This window comes from Maylandia zebra, linkage group LG23 (genome assembly GCF_041146795.1).
Source record: "Maylandia zebra isolate NMK-2024a linkage group LG23, Mzebra_GT3a, whole genome shotgun sequence".
In the NCBI taxonomy this organism is placed as follows: domain Eukaryota; kingdom Metazoa; phylum Chordata; class Actinopteri; order Cichliformes; family Cichlidae; genus Maylandia; species Maylandia zebra.
This window is the reverse complement of record NC_135188.1, coordinates 4,511,213-4,537,673: the sequence shown is the minus strand read 5'-3', so window position 1 is coordinate 4,537,673 and position 26,461 is coordinate 4,511,213. Positions and strand designations below refer to the sequence as shown.

At 42.6% G+C, this 26,461-nt stretch overlaps 4 protein-coding genes across 7 annotated transcripts; 1 reads left to right on the top strand and 3 right to left on the bottom strand.

Annotated features, from left to right (window-relative positions):
* Positions 1–3,120: 3,120 nt before the first annotated feature.
* safb (scaffold attachment factor B) lies at positions 3,121–10,567 on the bottom strand. 2 transcript variants are annotated; one of them, XM_004554956.6, is made up of 21 exons: positions 10,268–10,567; positions 9,874–9,970; positions 9,556–9,620; positions 9,255–9,470; positions 9,109–9,168; positions 8,983–9,022; positions 7,749–8,175; positions 7,319–7,362; positions 7,124–7,233; positions 6,875–7,024; positions 6,473–6,561; positions 6,199–6,248; positions 6,012–6,097; positions 5,753–5,895; positions 5,453–5,603; positions 5,116–5,312; positions 4,846–5,014; positions 4,389–4,462; positions 4,248–4,306; positions 4,111–4,165; positions 3,121–4,019 (listed from the first exon to the last, which is right to left on the bottom strand). In XM_004554956.6, the coding sequence occupies exons 1-21, from the start codon at positions 10,418–10,420 to the stop codon at positions 3,899–3,901; spliced, it is 2,556 nt and encodes an 851-aa protein (XP_004555013.2). In that variant the 5' UTR covers positions 10,421–10,567; the 3' UTR covers positions 3,121–3,898. The 2 variants fall into 2 exon arrangements, with proteins under 2 accessions (XP_004555013.2, XP_004555014.2); XM_004554957.6 differs by having other exon boundaries at positions 5,498–5,603; positions 10,268–10,566.
* Positions 10,568–11,177: 610 nt separating this feature from the next.
* malt2 (MALT paracaspase 2) lies at positions 11,178–20,164 on the bottom strand. 3 transcript variants are annotated; one of them, XM_004554960.3, is made up of 17 exons: positions 19,922–20,164; positions 19,317–19,471; positions 18,977–19,143; positions 17,728–17,858; positions 17,424–17,568; positions 17,155–17,342; positions 15,924–16,020; positions 15,667–15,717; positions 15,292–15,372; positions 14,998–15,201; positions 14,677–14,854; positions 14,521–14,595; positions 14,263–14,390; positions 12,601–12,750; positions 12,356–12,513; positions 12,056–12,193; positions 11,178–11,878 (listed from the first exon to the last, which is right to left on the bottom strand). In XM_004554960.3, the coding sequence occupies exons 2-17, from the start codon at positions 19,451–19,453 to the stop codon at positions 11,435–11,437; spliced, it is 2,472 nt and encodes an 823-aa protein (XP_004555017.2). In that variant the 5' UTR covers positions 19,454–19,471; positions 19,922–20,164; the 3' UTR covers positions 11,178–11,434. The 3 variants fall into 3 exon arrangements, with proteins under 3 accessions (XP_004555017.2, XP_076736530.1, XP_004555018.2); XM_076880415.1 differs by having other exon boundaries at positions 19,317–19,468; XM_004554961.3 differs by having other exon boundaries at positions 19,987–20,164.
* A 163-nt stretch (positions 20,165–20,327) lies between these two features.
* On the bottom strand, positions 20,328–23,560 carry mrpl54 (mitochondrial ribosomal protein L54). Its single transcript, XM_004554962.3, has 3 exons — positions 23,332–23,560; positions 22,987–23,143; positions 20,328–20,980 (listed from the first exon to the last, which is right to left on the bottom strand). Exons 1-3 carry the CDS (start codon positions 23,456–23,458, stop codon positions 20,848–20,850), a joined length of 417 nt encoding a protein of 138 aa, XP_004555019.1. The 5' UTR covers positions 23,459–23,560; the 3' UTR covers positions 20,328–20,847.
* Positions 23,561–23,636: 76 nt separating this feature from the next.
* Positions 23,637–26,415, top strand: fam32a (family with sequence similarity 32 member A). The gene is made up of 4 exons (XM_004554963.4): positions 23,637–23,792; positions 25,124–25,268; positions 26,056–26,109; positions 26,236–26,415. Exons 1-4 carry the CDS (start codon positions 23,719–23,721, stop codon positions 26,302–26,304), a joined length of 342 nt encoding a protein of 113 aa, XP_004555020.1. The 5' UTR covers positions 23,637–23,718; the 3' UTR covers positions 26,305–26,415.
* The last annotated feature ends 46 nt before the right edge of the window (positions 26,416–26,461 follow it).

The following is a 26,461-nucleotide window of genomic DNA, read 5'->3' as shown; positions in this document are numbered from 1 at the left end:
GAGCCAGAACCGTTCCCTGTGGGGCCCCCGTACTGCAGACGACCCTGTCCGACACACAGCCCTGAGTCCTCACATACTGTGGTCGGTCGGTGAGGTAGTCCAGGATCCAGGTAGTGAGGTGATGGTCCACTCCAGAGTTCACCAGCTTGTCCTTTAGAACCGAGGGAAGAATGGTGTTGAAGGCACTGGAGAAATCAAAGAACATGATTCTCACAGTGCTTCCAGCGGTCTCCAGGTGAGCGAGGGAACGATGTAGGAGGTGAATGACGGCATCATCCGCTCCAATGCCAGGCTGGTAGGCAAACTGAAGTGGGTCCAGTGATGAGCTTATTAGGCGCCAAAGCTGAGCCAGGACCAACCGCTCCAGGGTCTTCATCAGGTGGGATGTCAGAGCCACCGGCCTGTAGCTGTTGAGGTCCTTGGGGCGTGAAGTCTTTGGCACTGGTACAACACAGGAGGTTTTCCAGAGCTGTGGGACTCTTCCCAACCTCAGGCTCAGGTTGAAGAGGTGCTCCATCACCCCACACAGTTGGTCCGCGCAGGACCTGACGACCCTCGAGCTGATGCCATCTGGACCCGCTGCCTTCTTGCCATTAATCCTCCTCAGTTCCCTCCTAACCTGGGTGGTTGAGAGAGACAGGCTGGAGCCTTGTGTTGAGTGTGTATTGGATGCTGCAGTTGGGGGTGGGGGGGAGTGAGCAGGGTGAATAGAGGAGGTGTGAAGTGTCTGAGGTGGAACAGCAGCAGTGGGGGTGGGTGAGTCTGCAGCCGATGTTGCAGACTGCCTCATGGCTGAGTCAAATCTGTTGAAGAAATGATTCAGTTCATTTGCCCATCTCACATCCCTCCCAGGCAGAGAGTTCTGCTGTTTGTGGCCCGAGATGGTTCTGAGGCCTCTCCAGACTTCACCAACGTTGTTTTGCTGAAGCTGGTTCTCCATCTTCTGCCTGTAGCTCTCCTTCCCATTCCTTATCAGTCCCCTCAGCTCTCTCTGCACCCTTTTCAACTCCTCTTTGTCTCTGGATTTGAAGGCCCTTCTCTTCTGCTTGAGGACGGTTTTAATTTCTGGGGTAATCCAAGGTTTGTTGTTGGAGAAACACCGTACAGTCCTGGTAGGTACAGTGTTATCCACACAGAAGTTTATATAGTCAGTAATGCATGTAGTAAGGCTGTCGATGTCCTCTCCATGGTCGTCACAAATCACCTCCCACACAGTCGACTCAAAACAATCCTTAAGAGCCTCCTCGCTCTCCTCTGACCATCTCTGTACTGTGCGGGTGGCTGGTGGCTCCCTGCGCACTAAGGGCTCATACACAGGGACAAGGTGCACCAGGTTGTGATCAGATCTGCCCAGTGGAGGGAGAGGTGATGAACTGTATGCCTCTTCTGCATTGGCATACAGTAAGTCCAGTGTTTTATTGACTCTGGTTGGGCAGGTCACATACTGGGTGAAGGTGGGCAGTGTGGAGTCCAGTGAGGCATGATTGAAGTCCCCTGATATTATGAGAAGGGCTCTCGGTGATTGTGTTTGCAGTCTGCTGACCACAGAGTGGAGAGAGTCACAGGCTGCATCCGCGTTGACCGAGGGGGGGACATACGCTGTTATCGCGATAACATGCGAGAACTCCCGGGGCAGGTAGTACGGACGCATGCTAACAGCTAACAGCTCTACTTAAACTCTCTTAAATTAACTTCCAATAAAAAAGGTTTATCATTGATTGAAATTCATTCAGAAATGTTTAACGAATGAGCTGTCACAACTTTCAAGTACAAAGTTGTTATGAAGTCTGTCACATTCCCCCCTTTTTTTCTTTTTTTATCCTTTATTTATTTATCCTTCTTATTTCATTGTACTGTATATTGTTACTCTTATTTGCCTTGTATGTCTACTGTACAAACTGAACTGGAATGACTGACTGTTCGCTTTATAAGTTCAATAAAGTTTGGAAGGACAAAAACCCTCTTCGGCTGCTCCCTTCTGCGGCAAAATTATCCACACCCACCGCCGGGCTATGAATTGTGGGATATATGGGACCACAAAGCGTGCATTGGACCACGCTTGATATTTGGGGAAATCGACAGCGCATTTGGAGTATGCATTTGAAGCACACTTCGAATTGGGACAGCCGTCGTCGAGTGGCGGTGACGTAACCGCACTTGAAATGCGTACTTCAAGCGTGCAGACCCTGAATTGGGACACAGCCTCTGTCTCTCTTTCACAGCATGTCTTTATCCTGTCTTCCTTCTCTCACCCCAACCGGTTGCAGCAGTTGGCCCCGCCCCTCCCTGAGCCCGGTTCTGCCAGAGGTTTCTTCCTGTTAAAAGGGAGTTTTTCCTTCCCACTGTTGCCAAAGTGCTTGCTCATAGGGGGTCATATGATTGTTGGGTTTATATCTGTATGTATTATTGTAGGGTCTACTGTACAATATAAAGCGCCTTGAGGCGACTGTTGTTGTGATTTGGCGCTGTATAAATAAAATTGAATTGATTTGATAGTTTGATTTATACCACTATCCATTTAGGTTATATGTATGTATGAATCCAGTCAATAATAAAACAGCCAAAAACTTGGGTTTCCTCCTGTAAAAATAATTAATTTCAACAGTAAAACTGTTCTGTTTGCTAGTGAAGGACCCAGTTACTCAGACCTGTGTCCTCCTAGTTGGTGGTTGCTAAAATGATTGCAAAGTGTACAACGCTGCTCTGAAAACTTCTGATTGCTCAGGTCGACAGGTTTCACCTAACAAGTTGGGAAATGCACATTTTAGCCAGGCGTCAAAGCTTGTTTTATGACAATTTTTCTGACCACATATCTGTATTAATTTCCATTCATAACCTTCTTTAATAATAATAATCAGGCCTCATACCGCTTCATTTCTGAGAGCCACGAGGACTGTTTCATAAACTAGGACAGGACATTTTCACTGCCATGTCCAGTAACTGTTGGTGCAATTTTATTTGCAAAAGCTAAATAAGCGAGTACCACTGATGCCACAATATCTTTAAAAATCTGACAAAGATAATGCGCATGTGCATTGTACAGTTTTATACCCGTGGCCCGAGCTTCTGTGCCACCGAGCGGCACAGAAAAGGTTTTAAAAACATCCACAAAACTAGAAAGACATTTGAATCACGACCACACATTTAATTCTAGAATTTATCACAAGTCTAAAAGGAAAACTAGAAAAACAAAAACGTTACAAGCAAGGAGAAACAAAGTGTGACATTTAATTTTAAAACGCTTTCATCTGCAACAAACTTTCACTGAGCATCTTTTTAAAAATGACGAGAACCTGAAACTCTCAAATTATTTTCAATAAAGTTTCATCAAAAAACAAAACAACAACAAGAAGAAAAAAAACCTTCTAAGGGCTTGGATACAGAAAGGAGGCTTGTGAGGTTAGGTCCAGGAACTCAGGCGTCTAAAGCCTCTTTCAGACATGCGCTCTTCTTCATTGAACTGACGGCAACAACGTATCAGCATCCTGATCACTCGTCCTTAAAAGACAAAAAATAAAAATGTGGAAATCTGTCTAGGTCAAACCTAGAAACATCCATGTATTATTGAAGCCAGCAATATTACATATCACATGTCTGAAAAGGGTTTAATAAACATCTGAATTTATTTTACACGCACGCACACACACACACTCACGCCAACTTGCGGATGCATAACAGCTGTGATGTACAAACAAGGTAGGGCTGTATGATAAATACACTATCACTGTATCACAAAAGGATAAACACACTTCCATCGAAAATCGATGGGAATTGTGCCAAAAAGGGAAAAAAAAAATCCTGAATTTAAAAAAATGATTTTTTTCTTTTCTTCTTCTTCTTCTTTTTTTTTACAAAAACAACATAACCACATCATTACACAACCGTCTCCAGACAGGCATCAGTAACGGCGGCCGAAAGCTCCGCCCTGCAGCCCGCTGCCCTGCATCAGCTGGTTCTGTCTGTTAAGCGCTCCGGACAGAGACTGAGATGTTCCCGTGTTCATGTAGCCGCCACGGCCTCTGAAATCAAAGACACACCGACATCAGCTCTGTTGTGAAACCAGCGAGGCTAGCTGCAAACAAAGCAAGACTGAATGCAGAAGCTACTCACCCAGCCATTCCTCCTCGTGTCATGTGGCTCTGTCCTGGGATAGCTCCATCCCGACCTGGAATTAAAAAAAGAAGAAAGATCCAAGTTAAGACAGCAGTGCTTTTATAGCTAATACCTTAAAGTGCAGGTTGACCTACCTTGCCAGGGTCTGTCTCCATCCATCTTACGGTTAGAATCCCAGTCACGACCGCCCTCCCTAATAAGACAGGAAAACGGCATTAGTGGACTATAAAAGTTGCTTATTGCGCTTGAAAAGAAGCCAACAGAGTGATATTCACCTGGGATTCATGCGCTTGTCATAGCCTCCACCCCAGGAGTCTCTTCCGTCTCTGCCGTGTCTTTCTGAGAAGTGCTGCAAAAGGACAAGACAGCTGAAATTTTCATATTCTCACATGCGTCTGCATATTCTACACACTAAAAGTTCAGCGTTTAGTGGCTTTTGCTGTTAGTTAAAGCTCTGAACCACAGCAACATATCAATACTGTGGGAGCTCACTTTAAAGAGCACTCGTGTTTGATATCCACACGCCAGGCCTGTGAAGCTGCAGTGCTCCGCTCAACTGTGTTTTATTTAACTTAAGTGGCTTTGCCGGTGTCCATGTTCCACATCTAGACTTCAACATGCAGAGTTTAGGAGTCAGGGTGGTGCCAACAATAAATATTTGTGGTTTTTGTAACTCATGGCGTTTCTTTTCCTAACAGAATAATATCTGGGGGGAGGATGCAGGGTTCTTACCTGACCATCTCTGTCAGCACCCATATTACGGGTGTTGTCCCGCCTGTCCATCATCATGTCGTCTTGGTAACGTCCCCTTTCTCTGTGATCAAAATCCTGATAGCGACCGAAGTCTGAGCGGCCGTAACGGTCATCCATGGCCATACGCTTATCAGGCCAGTCATCCTTCCTAAAAAGGAACCACAAAAACCACGAGGATCGACCAGTGAGCAAAGCTGTATCCAGCAGATAAACGCAGCATGCATCAGTGTCACACACACGTCACTGTACCTGCCGTCCATGTCGTAAGGCCTCTTAACGGGGCGCCGCTCCTGTTCATAGCGCAGCTGCTCCTGCTGCCGTCTCAGCTCCTCGCGCTCCCTGAGGATCCTTTCCTGCTCTCGCCGCCTTTCGTACTCAATGCGTAGCCTTTCACGCTCCAGGAACTGACGCTCCATGCGATCTGCGTCGAGGCGCTGCTTCTCAGCCTGCAAATGAAATCATTTGATTACAGTTAATTCATACATTTTTTAGAACTAACAGGGATTAAGGTGAGAAGTGTTTATATGGGAGGAATGAAAGAAAATGTAGTGATTATGTGCAGAGTGCATCGGATTGAGAGTTGTACCAAAGGACGCATATTTGGAGGCAGAGAGGAGTCATGTGACGATACCTCCAACCAGTGTCTCTTCTTCATCAAGTGGTTTCGCTCCTCCCTCTCCCGGAAGAGACGGATGCGCTCACGCTCTCGGTCAGGTCGGAATTCCCGATTGCGATCACTGAATGAAAAAAGAAAAATCAGCTGATATTTATTATCCGATCAAAACCTGAGCTAACTGCTAATATATAGAAGTGTCTTTATGAATACATTCTGTGTTGTTAAGCTCCATGATAGGCTAAGTGTTATTTCTGTATTCATGATCCTTACGTGAATCTGCGTCTCTCGACCTCTCTGATCTCCCTCTCCCTCTGCCTTTGTCTCTCCCTCTCCCTTTGCTCCTTAATCTGATCAAATGACAAGATGTCTTTCCTCTCCTTACTTGAAGAAGTTCGGTCCCGACTCTTGGTGCTCTGAAGAAAGAGCAGAAGAGTGTGAAGACGGGCATGATCTAACCACTTCATGCATCAACAAAACAACACTGATTAAGAGGGAGATGGCAGTTACAGGGTCATTAATCATTACTTACCCTCTCTTTGCTTTTGCTCTTGGTTTTGACACTGATAACAGGCTCTCCCTTGGACTTGTCCATAACTACAGTCCTCTCATTTCGTCCTGTCAAACAATCAAAATTATTAATGTCAAGTATGTAATAAAGGTTGTTTTTTGTTTTTTTTTAAATCATGTCCAGGTGGAAATTCTAACACATCTCACACCTTTGCCATCTTTTCCTTCTCCCTCAGACTTCTCATCCTTTCCATCAGACCTGCAGAAACATCCATATTGTCAGAAATCATTGAACAGTTAACCTGATCCTTATCTTGGTTTATACAAAGGGCTAAATGTCTGACAAACTACCCAGACACATGGCATGCTAAAAATATAAATACACCTGTGATATTTAAAACCTCACTGGGCCAAATTTTCCCAGCAGAAGAGGCACTTTTAGCGATATCACTCAAACACAAGTCAACGGTCTGGCAGTCTTACTTGGAGTCAGTGGAGTGTCTCCTGTCAGTGCTAGACCTCTTGGGGTCGTTCTTGTCAGCTGGCTTCTTCCCTGCAGGTTCATTTTTAGCCTGCAATGTTTAAACGGGAACACGTTTATTCACAAGACCAAGCTCAACATCAGCGTGTTTAAAGAAACAAATACCTCTGCCTTCTCTACAGCTTTCTAATTACTTCAGATCATTTCTAATCTTTGCCATTTCCAACCATTTTATTTGCTGCATGTTTTTTTTATTTAGAGCTAACACTTTAGTCTGATTACAACCATCAGTTTAACAAAGTTTTAGGCATTGCAATACAACTAAACAGAAAACAGACTGCTGCTTCCAAATGATCAGACTGTCAGATGAAATGTTAGTTACTTCTCCTTCTCCCCACACTCACCCGCTCCACAGAGATCATCCTGCCATGCAACTCGGTCCTGTGAAGGTGGCTGATACACTTGGTTGCTTCCTCTGTGGATGACATGGTGACAAACCCGTAGCAGCGAGCCCCGGGACTTTTGGCATTGGTCACCACCTTAGCTCCGACAACCTGCAGGACATTTATAAAGCCCATAAATATTATTTTTGCGTCCATGCAGAAAGTAACTGTCTGGTGACACTGGTGAGAGACTGTTTTCAATCGACTAACCTTGCCATATTTGCTGAAAAGCGTCTTCAGATCAGTCGCTCTGGTAGTGGAAGAGAGGCCACTGACCCACAGATTCCTGCTGCTGCTTGCTGCGGCCCCAGCTCCAGCACCTACACATGTGCACCATAAAATTAATGAGCACACAGCCACTGAAAACAAGACCACCAAGACAAAGAAGCCATTTGATTTACTCACCCTTTTCATCCTTCGACTCGGTCTTGCCATCTTTCTCCTCAGCGCTAAAGAAGAAGGGGAAAAAAAGCCATCAACCTACAACGGTGAGGATGTTGGCGAGGACATCCACGATCTTCTGGCACACATGTTTGTATTTCTGTTATATAGCATCTCTCATTGCCTACAGCGATCAACCCAACATGTACCATAGTGCAGTGATGTATTGGCGAATAAATGGAGTTATATCCTCTGGCAATCCGAATAGTTAGGTTTTTAATGGATAATAAAGTGGGACAGGTGAGTGCAAGGAATGAAAAATGGGGGAACCAAAACAAAACAAATGTACAAAACGTTTTTACCTCCAAAAGAGCATCCAAATTTTGCTAGCACAAAGGGGCCAAAGCAACAGAGATAACCATTTTTGGTTTCTAGTATACAGAAAGCAACAAACCTCTTTTTCTGATCATCGCCCTCTACAGAAGAGGACTCTTTCAGTGTCGAGGCTGAATCCGCAGCAGCTTTCTCTTCTGTCTTCTCATCCTCCTCAACCTTCTTAGCCCCCGTTTCTGAATCAACAGTTTCAACCTCGCCGCCCTGTTTGCTTACACTAACAGCCTGCGACATTTTGTTTTCACCGTCAAGTGTCTCTTCTGGGGCGTTCTGTTCCTCCCCAACCTCTTTGGGATCAGTCCCCACAACATCCCCGCTGCCCTCCGCATCTCCAGCGGCAGTCACGTTGGACTGGGCACCTGTGTCGGACACACTTTCTTCCCCTCCGGCGGTGGCTCCTTGGTCTTCTTCAGGGCTCGTCTCGTGGCTCTGGTGTTGATCTTCGTTATGCGGCTCAGATAAACAAGACCCGGCTACTTTGTCATTTTCTACGGATTTAACAGGAATAGAATGGCACATAGTTTAATCACTTCTGAAACACATCAATGGTTAACGAGGAACTGGCAAGGCCTGGATTAGGAACGTCATGACCACTGGCCTGTGCTCTTAGAACTATGTATTAAAACGATGGCCCTAAAGAGAGACTGGAAAAGGGCCCAAAGGCTGTTGGGACAACCGAGCAACTAAAGGGGCTAAAACTCATTTCTCAAGCTCAACCACTTCACTCTTTTCACCTGATCCAAGACAGACAAAGAGTAGAGTGCTGAAGAGAGCCACAACATCAGCAGTACACCGGAGGCTCGCTGAACTCCATCTTCTTTCAGCCTTTGAGACTTTTCCAGCGTCCATTGGTAGTGAGCAGACCTTCAGCTCAAGTCCAGCAGTTTCTTATCCAGCTGATTTATGATTCACCGTCTTTAAAAAGTCGTAAGAGTTGACAAATCTTGATGCATCTTCTTTGCCTTGACCTTCACGTGGCAACCTAGAAACACTACAATCACCTGCACAGCTTAAACCTCCCTCACCTTGAAACTGAATTGCTGGCAGTGTGAATCAACTTGTTAACCACAGTCACGTGAGCGTGTGAGAAGATATATGGTAACTTGACCGATATTTACAAATGAACAAAGAAAAGATCATATGTGGCTAAACAAATTTCAACACCAAGTCAGCAATTCCCTTTGGGCTTCCAGTCTCTCTTGTTGGTTGAAACTAAACAAAGTGTTTGCATTTTCAAGCTTAACACTGCACATCTACACCTCAACCTTATGATGAGCCAATTTCTTTTACAGTACCTGTTTCTTCTTTTGTGTCGTCAGCCTCTGGATCCTGAGCCTTTAACACAGAAAATTATGTCTCGTTCAAAACGTTATCGTGTTTTAACAGGCTCTGCAGGCGTAAGAAATACTTAGTAAACCTACCACATTGGCTGCTGAAAATGTTGCATCTTCATCCTTATCCAGCATCTCAAATTCATCCATCTGTTAAAATATATTCAAATAAACTAACATTAAAACAGAGTTACAAGTAAAGATTTAGCAGACAGGTTTCTAGTATTATCTCTCACCTCTGGACCTCTCGTGTCTTCTTCTGACTCGAGTGCCCTGTAGTCATTTTCTTCATTCATCCCCGAGTCGTCCTCTCTGTAAAAGTTCTCGCTTCCATACTCGTCATCTTCAGCCGGTATTCCGTTGTCATTGTCAGTCTCATCCAGAATGTTCATGTCAAGGATGTCCATGTCCTGCATGTTCTCATGTTCATGCTCATCCTCCTGATTATCCTCCTGATGAGACAAAGACGTTTTTAAATACATCAGCCATAGCATCCAAACTGGAGGAAAAGCAAGATAATCCTATCAATAAACTTACGTGGCCATCGCGGGAATCCTCCTCCATAGTGCCATCCTCCGGTTCATCGTTCTCCTGCTTGGTATCTAAAGAAAATACACTTTAGTTTAGTCTTCGCCTGATTTTGACAGGCGTCTAAATCTCTCCCACGCATATTCTGTTACCCTTGCTCTTGCTATACTCTTCTTTTATAACGAAATACCGTAATTGTTCACGAATGCTGCACAAGCACGAAATACAACGACATGACATATTACGTGCCACCTGCCTTGCAGAAGCCTCTCGGGCACAGCAACAAACGGAAAACATTGTGTTTTAAGAGCTTGCTGCAAACCTTACCTCTGGCAGCGCGTTTAGGTGTGACGTTGGCCTTTTTGGTGGTCAACTCCGGAGCGACGATAATCTCGTCCGGATTCCCACCCTCTTCCTCGATTGCCTGTTTGTCAAGAGCACGGCAAAAACGCTTTACAGGTTGTACATTTAAGCAACAGTTGAAATAAAAAACACGTCAAATAGGTGAATGCACGCAAATTAGCGGCATTAGCGAGTTATTTGGTACAAGCGCATGCTAGCACTTAGCATACATTTAGGGTCAACGGCCTCGTAGCGTAGTACGCTCGAAATTTTGCGGCTGTGTGAGCGTCAAACTAAACTTCTATAATGCAGGCCTTTATGTGCATTTTAAGCATTGTTATTCAGCGACTGGCTGTTTAAGGGACTGTAAAATTCAGACCTTTTTAAGACGCTCTGATAGCACGCTCTTCACGCCCGTCGTGTCCAGGTTTCGTTTCTTCAGCTCGGCCTTCAGGTCTATGACCCGCAGCTCCGACAGTTTGCGCACTTCTGCACCCTCCGGCACCTCCACATCTGCTGATGGGTCAGCCATCGCAAGACACGGGAAAATATCTCTTCAGCTTGCAATAGTAATAATAATATTCCTTCAAAGAGCCGTGTTTACTGGCGCCGCACAACGAATGGAAGCAGCGGGATTACTAAATTACTGCAAAATGGCGGATGCTGCAAGCAGAGGTGGTGACGACACAGCGCAGGCGCAGTGCAGCGATAGTGCGGCGACTGGCACCAATCAGCGACAAGGATCTGATGGCCGGGAGAGCGCAGAGTATAGTAAAGTAAGCAGCTGCTGTTATTCATGCAAGCGTTAAAACACAGACAGCTATTTTAGTTAGGAGCTCTTCTTTTCTGCTCCCATCATCTTCATCCTTCTTACCCTACCTCTTACATCCTCCTCTGTTACACCAAACATATCCACTCGCTCCACCCACTCCACCCTACCTGCACTCTTTTTCACATGTTTTGTGCACTTTCCCTTGCTTTGGATGGTTGACCCCAAGTATTAAAATTCTTCCTCCTTCACTGTTACACCTGTCTCCCTCTCATTCACACACTGCTGACTTTTATTCCTTTTCTCTCCAGTGCATACCTGCACCTCTCCAGGCCATCTTCCACCTTCTTCCTATTCGTGTCATCTTTGAACGTCATAGTCCATCTCTGCAAGCAAGAATGATCTCAGATGTAATCTCACCCCCAACTTAAACCCATATGTCCCTCCAGCTGCACCTCACCACTGTCTTACTGTCTTCATACATTTTTTTCTAATGCATGTTACAAAAAGGTTAAAGGTATAAAGTTTATGCTTTATTCTCCTGTTTTGAAGGCAGTCTTTGGGTTGCATAACATTGTTACAAATCCATAATAATAAAAAAAAACATTACACAACTTAATGCATAGTTAATACAAAGATCAGAACTTAAACGGCCCCCATACAGTCCGGGCCGAATTTAAAGAAATGCCATATTAACAGGACTTGTCTGTCAAGCTTTCCACACATTCATGATTTTGTACTGCCGATTTATTAGTGGGTAGAGGCTGAATCTCAGTCTCAGTAAGAATGAAAATTGTACATGTCACTGAACTTGTAGTTTGAGTCATTTACTTTACTGTGGGGCAAACTTTTGCTGGCAACAAGAGGTCGAGGGTTATCTAGTATTTCAGGACTGTCAGTCTCCTCTGGCACATTGGCACTCCTGGGTGATGTCGGGGAGCCACCGGTGAAAGACACACTGGCACTTTGTGCATGATGTGACCATGTGTTTGAGGCTGTACCAGTCAGGGACAAGTCTTCACCAAAGGAGGAGCATCCGGGAACGTTAAAAGAGTCGAGGCTGAAGGACGAGGAGGCAGAGCTGACGTGAGCTGCTCGGGGTTCGTGGAGATTGAGTTTGGAGACCAGTGGTTTGCCGACTGTTACTTGCTGCCTTTCTTGCACTTCCTCATCCATGTTGGAGTAGGTGTAATGAAGGCATATTGTGAATGTGAGCTCCCTCTATAAAGACAGTAAAAAGCACAATTTGTTTTGGGGTTCTTTTTAGCAGTTATGAAAAAGTATCGGCTTCAGTCTTCCTGATTTTTAAGTGAGCTGCAGCAGGCTTGGCATTGGAAACGACTGCTCTGAGGTCATAAATAGAAGAACTTATTGTAAAAATAGGGAAAAATGACAGACCTTGAGTCTCTGCAGGCTGCGGATGTGCGTGTAGAGACTGTGGGTTTCTGGTGAAGGAAGCTCCTCTTTTATCAATAATAAACAGCCAGCTTCCAGTAGAGACTCCTGATTGCTCTTCTTCAAATCAATGTCCACATCCTGCAAAAGTGATACGAAAACTCTGTAAAGCTCAGTGCATTTTCAATTAGATGCTTGTGCTTTAAGGAGCTGCAGCAGCAAATTTAGTCCTGGGTAAAATCTTGTCTGTTCTGTATTGAATCACAAGCTTTTTAAATCTAAGTGGAATAATGTGTCACACACCTCAGGGAAATCGGTAAGCTGAGCCGAGCAGGAGACTATTTCATCGGGTTTGTCAAGTATCCGAGTGTAGATGACCATGACGTTGGAGAATTCTGCAGCAAATCCAAGCTGAACCTTCACTCCACAGTCAAACTGGAGGTAACGGCTTTCAGGGAGAACTGTGAAATAAATAAATAAATAAATAAATACGAGTAGAAATGTGCCTTTTGAAATATTTCATCATTTCAGTTAATACTTTTTTTTACCATGTGCAATAGCCCACTGCAGGTTTCGAGCTGAAGAGGATGCAGAACACTGAGAAACCTGTATCCTGTCAGTGAGGGAGCGTCTTTCAGAGAGATTACTGCGGAGCTCCAGCGCCTGCCGCCCTCGTGTGATTACACAGCGACCCATGTCTGAGAAGAAAAAACAAGCTTTAATATTGGGAGCACAGATGTGACGTGTCTATTTTTCTGTTGCAGGACATTATTTTTGTTTAAAACACTTTAATAATAGGACTAATATGCATTTTAAAAAGGGTCATAGATGATCTTAGAGCTTTAAATAACTGGAAGAAATCAATTTAATAGTTTTTCTTGCAGGCTGTGTCACTAGATCTTAAATCTGTCATAAGACTAAACAGGCCATAAAATCAACAAATAATTGTAAAGATATTTAAAATAGAAATGATGCATTCGGTTTGCAGTTATAGTTTGCACCATTCAGTGTGGTTTACCCCAAAGGGTTCACAGTTTTTTCATGCTGCAGCATGTATAAGTGGGATATGACTGGACCTGCAACATCCTCCTTGTTAAACAGCATTTAGTGGTCTTTCAGGTTTCTCTTCATATCCACGTTGGCATATTGCTACACCTTGACTCAATCCATCTAAGTCTGGTAAATGTTGCCAATGAGTCAACATGCATGATAAGTACTTACATGAAAAATCAGTGAGTACCTCCCCACTGACCCCCTTGGAATCAGCTTTTCTTCCTCCAATAACTTTGATAAATTACAATGAAGCCATGAAAAAATTTACCTTCGTTCTATGAGCCATTTCCGGGTCACATGCATGTTAAAAACATAAAAGTGGCTTTAATAACGGTGCTCACAGTTCACACACATTACAAAGCTTCACCAAGGGTTCGAGCATCGTGCCAAAATCGAAAGGAATCAGTTTGTTGTTGATGCTCACAAAGTAGGAGATGGATATGCAAATTTATCCCAGCATTTCAGTAAGTGTCAGGAATAATCATTTCTCACTCCTCACACGACTTTGCAGAATTCCTGCAAAATGAAGGATGTTGAACTGTTTTCACAGTTGAAATAACTTGAAAAGAAAAGCGAATGGACTGTAAGTTTTGTGAAGACGTTTCACGGCGCATCCAAGAGACATCTTCACTTCTAAAACCGTCGGAGGTGTTTAAACCCTGTTGGGGTTATCCCTTAAAAGGGTCGTTGACCCACTATTAATCGCGCTTTATCACATTAGCCAAGACATGTCTCAGTGACACCTTGCCTCATCCTATCATGTGACCCATTATAGTAAACTGACGCAATATTTTGGGGGAGCTTGCAAAGGATCTCAAGACTGCACTGTAGGTGGCCAACAGCTGGTGTCAGTACCCAGCCACTCTGTTCAATGATTGTTATTCACAGTGGACACAAATGGCCCCTTTTACTCCTCTTTCAAATCTTCTGTCTTTGAGTTCCAAAATGTGAACATTGGCATCCTCGAAAGAGTGACCTTTATCCTTTAGGTGCAGGTGTGCAGCTTAGTCTTGTCCTAAGGACTTAAGAAAATCTGCAGGAGCAGTGCGGCACTGCCAGAGCAGTCTACTCTGAACGTGAAGCCAAACTGAAATTAGATAAATTTTTTTAGTTGAGGAATATTGCGATTATATCGTACAGATTGTTGAGTGCTCTACCTTCAGCCACTCTGTCGAGCATAACGGTGACCTTCTCGTCTTCACAAACTCGCTGTTTGAGGAAGTTTATGAAGATGCCATTTGACACGTCTTCCCTCTTCACCTCATACGCTTCAGCGTCTACGCATCTAAAAGACAGCAACTTTCACATGAGTTTGACCTTGTAGCCTGAAGTAGAAATACACAATAAGTGCTAGAAAACAACACCCGATACTAAAGAAATTCAAAACTGAACCGCATTTAGGACTGGGAGCTTACGTGGCATAACCAAACACTATATTTGCTGTGACCTTCAGCAGTCCAGGCTGCACGATGACATCATCGTGTGGGTTTCTGAAAAAGAAAACGGACAAACAGATTCAGAGGGTCTGCGCTGATTATAATTTCATTAAATAAAAACAAAACAAAACATACCTTTTGCGACACATGTCCAGCAGGAATACATTAAGACCAGTCTTTTTCTCCTGCATCTTTGTGAGTATATTCTGTACACACAAGCAGTGCTCTGATGTGTAGGAGACCGGAGCGTCAATGGGAACCATGAAGCTGTTTCCATAGTTCTCATAGCCATGACCAGCAAAATATAGCAAACCTTCAGAAGTAAAGAAAAACAGATGCAATTATTTATCCTAGTTGTATTCTTTTTTTAAAATTAAAAGTAGATTTTACAAACACAGTGCTGCATTTATTTTATCAGTAAAGCGCAGCGCAGTCGCTCAAATTGGACAGACGTACCGTAGACTCCTTTGTCAAGCAGCAACAGGAACTCAGTAACAGCGCTGTGCATCTCCTGCCAGTTGAGATCGAGCAAAGAAACCACCTTGAAGTCCAACTGTCGAAGAAGGTTGGTCAACTCGTGGACGTCAGAAATGGGAGCACACAGCTGCGTGTGGTAAATGTAGTTCATGTTACCAATCAGAAGAGCGACTTTGTCTGTGGCTGTGGACAGGAAGAGAATGAGCAGTGAAATCCACCACAAATCGACAAAAGTAAGACTCGGTATTTGTCTGTTTGCTTGCGTAAATTCACCATAAACGTCCTTGGCAGATGGGGGCGAACTGGCTAGCGGATGTGTTCCTGGTAGGTAGGTTTTGTGGACTTCCTGTGACTCTGAGAACACCAAAAGAAAAAAACATGCTGTGTTATCTGATAACTAACAGTTTGTTTAACATCTCGTTTTCACTTCTGTAAAGCCTGGTAACCAGACTTACTGTGTACTTCACATTAACCCAATTAACCACAGCTATCAGTAGCTGTTTTTTAGGTTACACATGCACACTATCTATAAATACCACTTTTTAATTACCTGTTATATTTAAAAAGAGGAATCAAAGTCAGACAGGACATAGGAATTACAATACTGCGGTAGTTCCTCTAAATATTCTACCAGAAATTAAAGAGTACCTAGACCGCGGTCAACCTCTACCCAGGAGGCGTCAGTGACAGAACTGGGGCCTGCATGAAAGGGGAAAACAAGAACAGTTACCACAGCACGGTACTGCGATTTTGTAACTATACAAATGTGAAGTGTCAGACTTATTGTAATGTGCTTTTACTTATTTACTTCATGCAAATATATAAACATTTTAACATTAAGAGCTTACTAAATTTTCTCATTTATGTTTACATTCCTAATTTAGAAAATACAAACAATGGCTCACCGATGGTGACTGTTGCCGTGCTGCTCCACACCTCATGATACAAATTGAACACCTTGCAGGTGTACTCTCCTCTGTGTGCTGTGGTCACACATGGGATCTGCACAGATACAAAACATACGCCACATAGAGCATTAAGCTGACATCAAGCTACAACCTGCAGAGACGGAAAATGAATGTGGAAGTGCTATAAACTTGTAACTCCTAAGTGAGTATGGGCACAAAAGTGATTCCCGGTACATGGAGTGATTTGGATCCTTACTGATAGTCACATCCCTCGTGGGAGACCAAAAAGCCATCACGTGACAGCCAAAATGTAAATATTTAGGTTTTAAAATGCAGAACCCAGAAACCAATAGATGCTCACGTGCCTATCTCCATCTTTTATATACAGTCTATAACCGATATAACAATCAGCTGCATTTTAATGTGAAAGTTTTAAAAAAAATTAAAGGTGTTGCAGACATGTGACATTTTGTTACAAATGTTAAATGGACTGATTCTTATATTTATACTTTACTTGAGTAGGAGACGTCTTTTTGCTTTCTATCCAACACTCACCGAGGAATGCATCTCAGGGTTCAGTATCTTACCCAAAGAAACTATGGCATGCAGACTGGAGCAGACAGAGATTGAACTAGCAACGTTCCGATTAGTAGATAAACTAGAATACTTGCTCTATCTCCTGAGCCACCCAATTTAGGATCAAGTGAACGAGGTTCCAGTCACAGAGGTCACGCAGTCGCCACCCATCCAGTAAGCACTGGTGGAGGTTGATATCAGTTGCTCGGGAAATTATTACTAAAGCCCAGGTCACACAGACCAGTCAGTGAACTCCCAGGAACCGCTTGCCACTAGGGAAAAATGTATTTTCCTTATCTGGTTGATAAAAATTGCTTGGATGGACATGACAGATGTGTCTACAAGCATTGCGCAGTTAATCTGTGATGTTGAGTCATAACTTCTGCTTTTAGGTGAATACGGTATTCTCTCTGCAACAAATTTCATTCCCCACACAGCTCCAGGACCCATCGCCACATAGTTGTTTTCCATCCCAACTATATCCACATGCACAAAAATACCCGTCTTTCCATCGCAAATGGTGAATATATCATATCCAGTGCGCATGACGTCACATGTAAATCCACCGTGCTCTTTAAGTGAATATAATTCAGTAGTTTTCATATCCAGTAGAGAAGCAGCTCTGTGCAGCATAGCTGTGCTGCTTACTTACCCTGAGTGAGCTCGTCTTTTGTTGTGGCATGGGCACTTTGTTGTGGTACCACTCATACTGTGCAGGTGGGTTTCCCTCTGCAGTGCACTCCAGGACTAGAGTGTCCCCCTCAGAGGCTGCCTGGGACTGCGGGCGCTGGATGATATGCAACCCGCTCACTGAACCTGGAAACAGACTGCTGCTGCAGCCTGAGAAAATTCACCAAAACATTACATGACATGCTGAAAGATAAATTAAAACAACGTCAGAGAAGCAGAAGGAAGAAGAACCTGCAGAGATGATCAAACGAACTTGAGCCCACTTGGAGAAAACAAATTTCTCTCCATGGCTTATCCTGCAGATATAGTGACCCTGGTGGGTGGGGCTTAAAGGGCAAAGAACCAGTTCTGAGGAATTTCCTGATTCCCCCAAAATCTATAAGACAAAAGAAAAAAAAATCAATATGCATAAGAGTTCATAGCTGAAACTGTATTAAGATATTAAGATGGCAAGCTATCTCATTGGCTCTGCGGGTTTATGCAGGAATCTTTTCCCTTCTTTTTATAGTCCATTAATCACAAAAATTTCAGTGACCTCCTGTTTGCCTTTGAACCACTGGTAGCCGAGTCCGGGGGGACCAGAGGCCCTGCAGGTCAATACCACATTGCTCCCAGGTGCGGCTTCCTGGGACTGCGGCTGCACTGTGATCTGAATCTGCTCTGCCACTACCACACAAACACACAACATGAGCAAATCATCAGATTTATGACACGTGCAAAACGACCAATACTGCTGTGCATATGTAAGTAAATCAGACTCATTGTAAATCAGTGGGCTCGTGCTTGCTGTTTACAATCTGCATACTACCTGCATACGGACACACCCCCATTTCTTTATATAGGGGAAACAGTTTACCTGAAGATGAAGTGGAAAGAGTTGTGATGTTGTAAGAGAGAAGCATACATCGCCGAGGCAAAAAAGAAGGAAAAAATGCGACTGGGGAAACTTAAATAATGGTGTCTGAAGTCTGAGGAGGTAGCCAGAAAAGGGGCAGCTTTCCAAAGAGGTTACACAGGCGTGATTACTCCAATTACTGGCTGAAATAACGAGGGCGCCGAATTACTTTTCCCTTGAGATGCTCACTAAAAGTTAAACTTGATATGAGAAGACTAACAGGGTATAAGAAAAATAAGAAAATGGGTAGAGGGAAAGGAGCATGTGATCTGTCAGCCGCAGATGATAAACTTACTTTATGAAACTGGACTGTAAGTGACGAATCCAGTATAGCCAGAAGTCATGTTTAATTAAAGATAGGATGAGATAAGAGATACTGGAATGTATCTTTTACATTTAAATGTGTTTAAATGTAAAGGTTAAAGCCTATACTTTACCATTAAGCATTCTGTTTTCTTTACAAGTCATTTTATTTTTAAATGTTGATGTATTTTGGGGAATTTTGTGGCTTATGGGGTTCTGGAAAACTGTCTGTAATTATCAGGGTTGGGGTTAGCCTTATTATTCGTAATAGTAGTATTTCAGTATTCATTTACGCACAGATTTGTGTGTATGCCCTGTTAGTAAATGAGGGTCAGTGGGTTTACTGTAGTCAAATGGCCTCCACAGTCACATGATTGAGATGACAGTTACAGTCATTAGAATTAAGGTAGTTCTGAAGGCAAAACTAGTGAGGTGTACCTAATAAAGCGGCTTGTGAATGTGTGTTTTACAGTTACGTGGTCTAAACAGGACTGTGTCTTCCTCCTGTTTATAAGGAAACAATAGGCAACAGTAGCAGTAAGAAACAGACTTTGCATATATAACAGCCCAGTGACTTCTCCTTTACCTGCAGTGGTGAGGAACTGCACAGCTTCCTGGTGCTCCATCTTCCTCAGGCAGTGGAGCAGGAAGTCCAGGGAGCAGGAACGCTCAGCCAGTAATGTCAGCATGGTGCGTGCCGGGCTGCCTGCAGCAGTCAGCACCTGGAGAGAACAGCTGGTCAGCTCCCGCTCACTGCAGGAGACAGGGCAGTGTGTGATGTTAGCAGATGGTGGCATAGTCAGTCTTGAGGGGGATCCATAACCCCCCATAACCACACACCATACAGTAGAGACACGGCTTAAGTTTTAGAAACTGTGAATAAAGCGTAAAGCTACCACCTTCACGTGATGCCTTCAAGGTCTCACCTGCAGCGGAATTTCGGCTGCTCGGACACCGCGTTAGCTAGCTGCCTCCATCCGCAGGTGGAGTTGTCCAACATCTTTGCCAGCTTAATTAGGATTTCGTCGCTGAGAGTACCGATGCTCCTTTTCCACTCCTCCATCTTCGTAATTCTTCACTACTAACAAAGCAGGACATCGAATTTAAACTTTAGGAGCTAAAATCGCCGAGTGACTGCGCAGTCGCGGTTTCTCTAACGCTTCTACCTCGAGGTGTGACTGACAGCGGTGATCTACAACATTGCTTTGATTGTTGAATGAATGCACTACTTATTCGCCTACGGAGCCGAAACGCCACTAACCTACGGGTTGTAAACACAGCCTCGGGTTTTCCCGTTTCTTACTTTATGAAAATCCGCCTATAACTGCACACGCCCGCGGATCATAGCACCGCCGGGAAGCAGGATGAAGACTTAACAACGAAACCCCCCGAAATTGAACTGAGTTGAACTCATACCAAACTATCAAGACGTCCATTAATAGCTGCGCCAAGTGCCGCTTCCGCTATTTTGCGCTACTAAAACCTTAGTTTTTGGGGGGATTTTAAGCCGTTAAATGAGCGCTCGACTTACCAGATTTACAACAAACCGGTGTTCAAATCTCAGATACATAGAAAGAGGAACAGAGTTACTTTTACATTAACGAGATAGATGATGCATCGTGATACAATCACTCTTCCAATCTTGCATGATTTGTTCCCCAGATGAGTCGCTTCTCATTTCGGTTCCTCGTTTCTGCAACCCCTGCTGCGCGCAGTCATTTGCATGAAGCGTTTTTATGGCAACACCACCACTGTAGCTAGTATTTAAAGATCAGCGCAATAACTATTACAAACTGCGACCCAGAGCTTTTCCTGTGACTTGGGGTTGGGCTGAAAAGCACCGACTTACCAACCGTGAACACAGCTCTACATTACAACCTAAAGTGGTGCCACATCTGGATACCTAATATCAATTAAAGCAATGGGACAAACTCAACTTTTGAATATAATTTCATTTTTATTTATAGACAGTCTGCACATTCACAAACAGGCAAAGTGATTTGCAAAAAGAAAACAAAACACCATAAACACATGTTCAAATGATTTAATCCAAGTTAAACACAATGAAATCCTTTTTTTCTACTTTTTGCCACAAAGTAACTACTCCAGAGCGTTCTAGTATACAACAGAAATGTTGAAAATTGTTACTACGACTTCATGAAAACTGGTCAAATTTGATTTAAACAAGAGTTTGTCTGAAGTGAGACAATAACTTCATTAGGTTCATATGATGTTCAGTTTTTGCCTTCTTGAAGGACTCCTTTGCAGTTCACGCTGTTATATCACCACCTTTGTTTAACACAAGAGAACGTTTGCATCAAACAGAACCAGCGATGAAGAGACAAAAGTCTCTCAGCTGTCAGGTGGGATAGACTGATCCAGAAGTCCGTTTCTGTCATGGTAATTCAGTCCAGGGTGTAAAACACTGCTGTTGCCCTCAGTAAGTCCAGTGAAACCCTACAACTTCTTCCCTTTATGTAGTCTGTTGAAACGCCAAATGTTTTCCTTCCTCAGACGTTTCCAATACTCCCAAGAGTCCGACTCGAGCTCGTTCAGCTTTTTGGCTGCTCCCAGGTTTAACTGGAACAACCTGAGTGAAAGAAAAGAAAAGAAAGAAAGAAGTGAAATATAACAACTACAACAACAACTCACAAAGAAGTTCCCCGATTACTTAAGCAGTGAGTCGATATGTCTATGATACAATATCAACTAATATAAAAACCAAAAGCACTCATATTTTGGAAACGGCCAGCATTCATAATCACTGCAGGTAGAAAGGCTGTGGATGCCTTTGAGTTTAAAAATAGATGTAAAAGTTAATTCAATATAAAGAAAATTACCTACAAATGGCACAGATTTCACACAACTGCCAGCTTCTCCTAACAAGTTCTGGCCGATTGCAGACTTTTTGCTGTAAAACGAAACATCCACCAAGCTCAAATTTTTAAAAACACTGCACACATTTTATGTTTTGCCCTTGATCTCGCTAAGCTCTCCTTTTTTCCTCCTCTTCTCTTTTCCTTTATTCTCTAGCTGGTCACAGTTAGATGGCTGCCTCTCCTCAAACCTGGCTCTACTGGTTTCGTCCTGTTTAAAGGGAGTTCTTCCTTCCTGCTCTCGCCAAGTGCTGCTCATACGGTATCGTCTGATTGTTGAGGTTTCCTCTGTAATAAAGACCTTGAAAGGCCTTTATCTTTTAGTTTAAAGCAGCTTGAGGTGACTTATGAGTAGAAATGCATTTTATATTATGTATATTAAAAATACAGGCTTATTTTCTCTAGATTTCTTTAAACAGTCTTCAAGAATAGTTCTCCGGGCTTCTTAAAGGACATTCAAAGGTCTTCTTTGGATCTTGGCTGGCTTTTGTTGCATTCTCTGTCAAGATGATCCCACACTGTTTTAATAATGTTGAGTTATGGGCTCTAGGGAGGACAATCCATGACTGCATTTTTCAATCCAGATATGCTTTTATTGCATTGCATGCAATAAAAGGTCTCATCTGTTAGCTAGCTGCTAACCCATAGTTTACAAATGGTTGTGAACACTCACTGAACCTGGAACCACTTGTCGAGTGTCTTCATATACTTTCATGGACACAGTGCACAGCGTGTTGAAATATGCTATAGATGTTCAGCTGGTCCAGCTAGTTTAGCTAATAGCTCTTTTGGAATCCCAATGTTGGTCCAAAAATACTATTTTATGCCTCTCAGCGTATTATCTTTGGCATTTTTTGTAGATTCAGCTAAAGACATGGGAACAAATGCAGCATATAATAGTGAATCCCTTGCCTAAGCTGCTTTTTGTCATGCTTGAATGGTTCATGAGTCTCTGTTAAGTGGCTTAACAAAAAAAAATGGGGGAGGGGGCACAGCCAATGTCCAAAGAAAAACTTAGAAAAAGTTCCCTGGAGAAAAAACGAAATACAATAAAGACATATAGTCATAGTCCCAACTCTGTGCTTCACTATTAAGAATAAATGTACTGTGGTATAACTGCTGAACAGATGTATTCTTATCACAGTCTGTGAGCTGCAAGAGGAACTCATATTTTACTTGATAAAGCAATGCATGTCTTTTATTGAGAGGTACTGGTGTAAGTAGTTCCCCATTCACTGCCATCATTTTCAGAGGATCGCACCGTGGCTCTGATTAGTGGCACGATGTCTCATTCTGTACCTCTCGATCACTGCTGCAGCTGTGTTTCTGCTTTTAATTTAATCACTGATCTTCCACTTTGTGCTTCGATATTTATAAAGATCTGGTGTTCACAGTCATTTCAGGAACAGGTTTATACATTTGGACTAAATGGAAATCGCACCTGCAGACAGATTTGTTTCAGGAATCACAAGTTTTCTAAGTTTTATATCAGTTTTGGAATTTTTTTGAAAACCAGTAAACTTCTGAAAAATGCCTATTAATTAATTTAAGCTAAGGAGGCACAACCAGCTTCTGGAGCCAGATGTGGACTTACTTTTCCCAGAACATCACACCATTTATTTGTTCAGTAAATGGGTGAAACTTCCACTGGATGTGTGTACAATGATGACACAACGAGGGAAAACATTAAATAAAACATTAACATAACGTGCACTCTCACCATTCAGGGTACTCCTCAGGAGGCTTCAGCTTGGGGTCTTCCCCTTGTTTGAAGATGTTGACCCCTACTGCATGAGATGTGAGTCTGACAGGGTCTTTACACACCTCTGGACCTTTCAGTTCCTCTTTCATCATGCCTTTACCCTTTCCCTTGGCCGCTAAAAAATGGAGGAAGAGATTTGTGACTCAAATTAGACTCATGTGGAATGAAAAAAAAAATCCACACAACATTTTAAATTTAATGCGATCTAAATGACACATGCATCGACATCTCCCCTTTTTGTTTTTATATAATCGCACAAAGTAAAGTAAACAAGCTTGGCACACAGATGTCCTCTTTACTCACCAACTTTCTTAGCATATCCACATGTCTGTCCTCTGTTTAATATGCTCACCCTGCACAGAAACGACGTGTTGTTTCCGGTGAGGCACCGCGCTACCGGTGCTATCCGTAATAAACTGTACCGTAACATTTTTACTTTATTTTAAAAACGAACTCCACCATGCTACAATTTGACATTCAGTTTTGCCTCAACTTCCGCTTTCTGCCTCGTATTTGCCTCGTTAGAAGTAGAGTACAGCACCCCCCGTGGCTGGGAAGAAACACCGCAGGACATTTTCATGCATACTTGGGTCGCTTCCTTTCACCTCCCAATAGGTGGCAGCACTGATCCTGATCCGTCTCTGTCAGAGCAGAAAGCAGAAGAAGACGACGACAAACAGCTTCTCGAACATGTCTGAGTATGCTACAGTCCAGAAAAGTGCCCTGAAATTAAAGGGTGTGGGAGATATTTCTGCTGGGAAAAAGTAAGTCTTAGTAGTATCAGCGCTTAGAAGAAAATGTACGAAAAAGACATCTCTGTCAAGTCGATGAAATACTTCAAATTATGTGGTTGTGTTCGTACCAGGCTATGGTTAGCCCTTTTGCTAGTAGGAAAACAAACCTCTTTGTTCACTGAACGTGTGTGGATATGAGTAATATTACGTAATATTTGAAGAGGCCAACAAATATGAAAATAACATTTAAACGCATGCTTCGTGGCCTCAGAGCTGTTGATAGTAGAATTATGGACTGTAACAGAAGGGGTAGCTAGCTAGCTAGCTTGGCAAAAACAAAACGACCGACTAATATATACTTTCTTTTGCACGACACTGGATACACATCCCTTTTAAATGTTAAAATCTAAAATACACAAAACCAACTGACTAGTTAGTTGTTCAGAAAACAGGAGACACAAGGTTTTGAACGCTAAAGACAGATGTGTGTTACGTAATACATGATTACTGCTGTAGTTGTGGGACTTTGCAGGCCTTAAGTGCTTACAGGATCTTTGTGTATTCAAATGAAACCTGTTTTTAGTGGTATTTGACTAACATACTCAAAAAAACCCCAACTTGAATGGTATGTGCAGTACTGTGCAAGTCTTGTGGCACCTCTCATTTCTTTGTGTTTTTATTTTTATTTTTTGCTGTAATTGTTTTTTTAGTTGTGTTGATAAAATAGTTGGCCAGGTGGTATGAAGGCATTTCAAAGGTTTTTATCTCACCTTAAAAATAAGGCAAATAGAAAAGAAGAAGTTGGAGGCCTAAAAGAAAATTCATCTACAGTGGATGAATAGTATTTGAAAGTGTTGTCCTTAAGAACATCCCAAAAAGACCTGATACAGAACCTGAGAGATGGCCCTTCAGTGGATCCATCTACTGTTTGCTGAAGCTTCATCAGAATTGTACTCAGTGAAAGGGTGGCTGTCAAGTAACCAGTCTCGAAGAAGGGAAATGAGGGGGAAAAGTATATCAAATTACTCAAGAAGTGGAACAAAATCAGTGGCACCAGGTCTTATGGAGTGAAATTTTTGGTACAAATTGTTGTTAACATGTGTGGAAGAATTCAGGAGAGAAGTTAAAAATGGTTGTTTTGTTTTTTTTTATCCCAAACACAGTTAAACATTAGTAGTCACCATTGGTGCACTCGATTAAAAAAAATTGCTGCAGCTATTTCCAATTTTTCTGGCAAAACATTTTTTGAAAAAGAGGAGTGGCTCAAGACCTTTGCACAGTACTGTCCTGCATGTACATTTTCTTGCACAAAATTGGTAATAAATTATGAGGAATAATAATGGTGTTTCTCTTATTTTTAGGAAGAAAAAGAAGAACAAGGAGAGCAAGCATCGCATGGAGCAGGTCGTTACCAGCCAAAGCGATGAGGAGGTGAAAACCAAGAAAGTATATCTTGACAAAAGGACACCGGCACAGATTGCTTTTGACAAGATGCAAGAGAAACGGGTGAGTTCTTTTTCTCCAGCGTTCAAGGGATTGAATTGTGAGGGGAAACAAAGCTAACATAAGTATTAATAGATTGTAGAAGTTTCTGTTTAGGAGAAGTGAATTATTTGTAAGGTTGGGTTCAAATTTGGCCCTTTTCAGGACTGAAAAACAAACTTGAGCTGCTTGAAAACTGCAGCCAAATCTATTATTCTCTGAAGTAAATTATCTAAACTCAGAATCTCTTTTGTTGTTTAGGGCAATATTTCCTAAAGCCATCTTTATTGTCAGTATCATGAATTATAGCAGGGTTTCAATAACAAATCTGCACCAGGTCTGCCAGTGGAAAAACATCAATTGCTAATGATGTTTCACTAAGGTATTGATATTACCTCTAAGAGAGAGCCAACAAGCTTAGCACTGTACAATAATTCCAAACTAGTGTAGTTTTGAAATACACATTTGCCTAATAAGCAAATTCCCAGTTCATTTCTGAAAAGAGACCCAAATCCCTTTGGGAATGGCATCCAGTGTGAAAATCTGCCAAATCAACTTTGGTGCTACCTGCTGCGGTGACCACTTGTGAACAAAGAAGCATCCAAACCTTGACTTGTTATGTAATCTGAAATAAATTCTTACTGTGTGTGTGTCAGTCAATCTTACTCCCACTAAATCCAGTAGTCTGTGTTAAGTGTTTTGGGGTTTTTTTTCTCCCCTCTGGCAGAGATTTAAAGATTGTGAATGTGTAAAATGAAAGTTCTAATGTAAATTGTTTGGCATTACATTTCTCTCCATTTCTTTTTAACAGCAAATGGAGCGGATTTTGAACAAGGCATCAAAGACCCACAAACACAGAGTCGAGGTAAGAGCTTCCTTAACTCGGCCTTTCAGAGACATAGATTTAAGACAACATTTACATAAAACTTAATATCAAAATTGCATATTTCTTAATAGAAACAGTTTGTGACATTATGTTCTTGTTTATCAGGATTTTAACCGTCACCTGGACAACCTGACAGAGCATTATGACATCCCCAAAGTCAGCTGGACCAAATAAAACCGGCGCAAATGTTCACTCTTGTTTCATCACTTGTACAAAATGTTTCTGCACCATGTTTTTTGAAATGTATATTTGTTTACAATTAAAATTCATTTGATTTCAACTTCATACTGTTGTAATCCCTGGTGTTTATACAGCAGATGTTTAACCAATC

Bases quoted from the DNA above. Each gene is read 5' to 3' on its own strand.
- safb (XM_004554956.6), bottom strand. From the start codon at position 10,420: ATGGCTGACCCATCAGCAGATGTGGAGGTGCCGGAGGGTGCAGAAGTG. The intron at 9,971-10,267 runs GTCTGAATTTTA...CTTGACAAACAG, and splicing joins TATCAGAGCGTCTTAAAAAG to GCAATCGAGGAAGAGGGTGG. The intron at 6,098-6,198 runs GTGTGAGATGTG...ATTGTTTGACAG, and splicing joins AGAAGGAAAAGATGGCAAAG to GACGAAATGAGAGGACTGTA.
- malt2 (XM_004554960.3), bottom strand. From the start codon at position 19,453: ATGGAGGAGTGGAAAAGGAGCATCGGTACTCTCAGCGACGAAATCCTA. The intron at 19,144-19,316 runs GTGAGACCTTGA...TGTCTCCTGCAG, and splicing joins CAGCCGAAATTCCGCTGCAG to TGAGCGGGAGCTGACCAGCT. The intron at 14,391-14,520 runs GTAAGCTCCCAG...GCTGTCTTTTAG, and splicing joins ATAGTGTTTGGTTATGCCAC to ATGCGTAGACGCTGAAGCGT.
- mrpl54 (XM_004554962.3), bottom strand. From the start codon at position 23,458: ATGTTACGGTACAGTTTATTACGGATAGCACCGGTAGCGCGGTGCCTC. The intron at 23,144-23,331 runs GTGAGTAAAGAG...TCCATTTTTTAG, and splicing joins TGGATATGCTAAGAAAGTTG to CGGCCAAGGGAAAGGGTAAA. The intron at 20,981-22,986 runs GTGAGAGTGCAC...TCTTTCACTCAG, and splicing joins CCTGAGGAGTACCCTGAATG to GTTGTTCCAGTTAAACCTGG.
- fam32a (XM_004554963.4), top strand. From the start codon at position 23,719: ATGTCTGAGTATGCTACAGTCCAGAAAAGTGCCCTGAAATTAAAGGGT. The intron at 25,269-26,055 runs GTGAGTTCTTTT...TCTTTTTAACAG, and splicing joins ACAAGATGCAAGAGAAACGG to CAAATGGAGCGGATTTTGAA. The intron at 26,110-26,235 runs GTAAGAGCTTCC...CTTGTTTATCAG, and splicing joins CCCACAAACACAGAGTCGAG to GATTTTAACCGTCACCTGGA.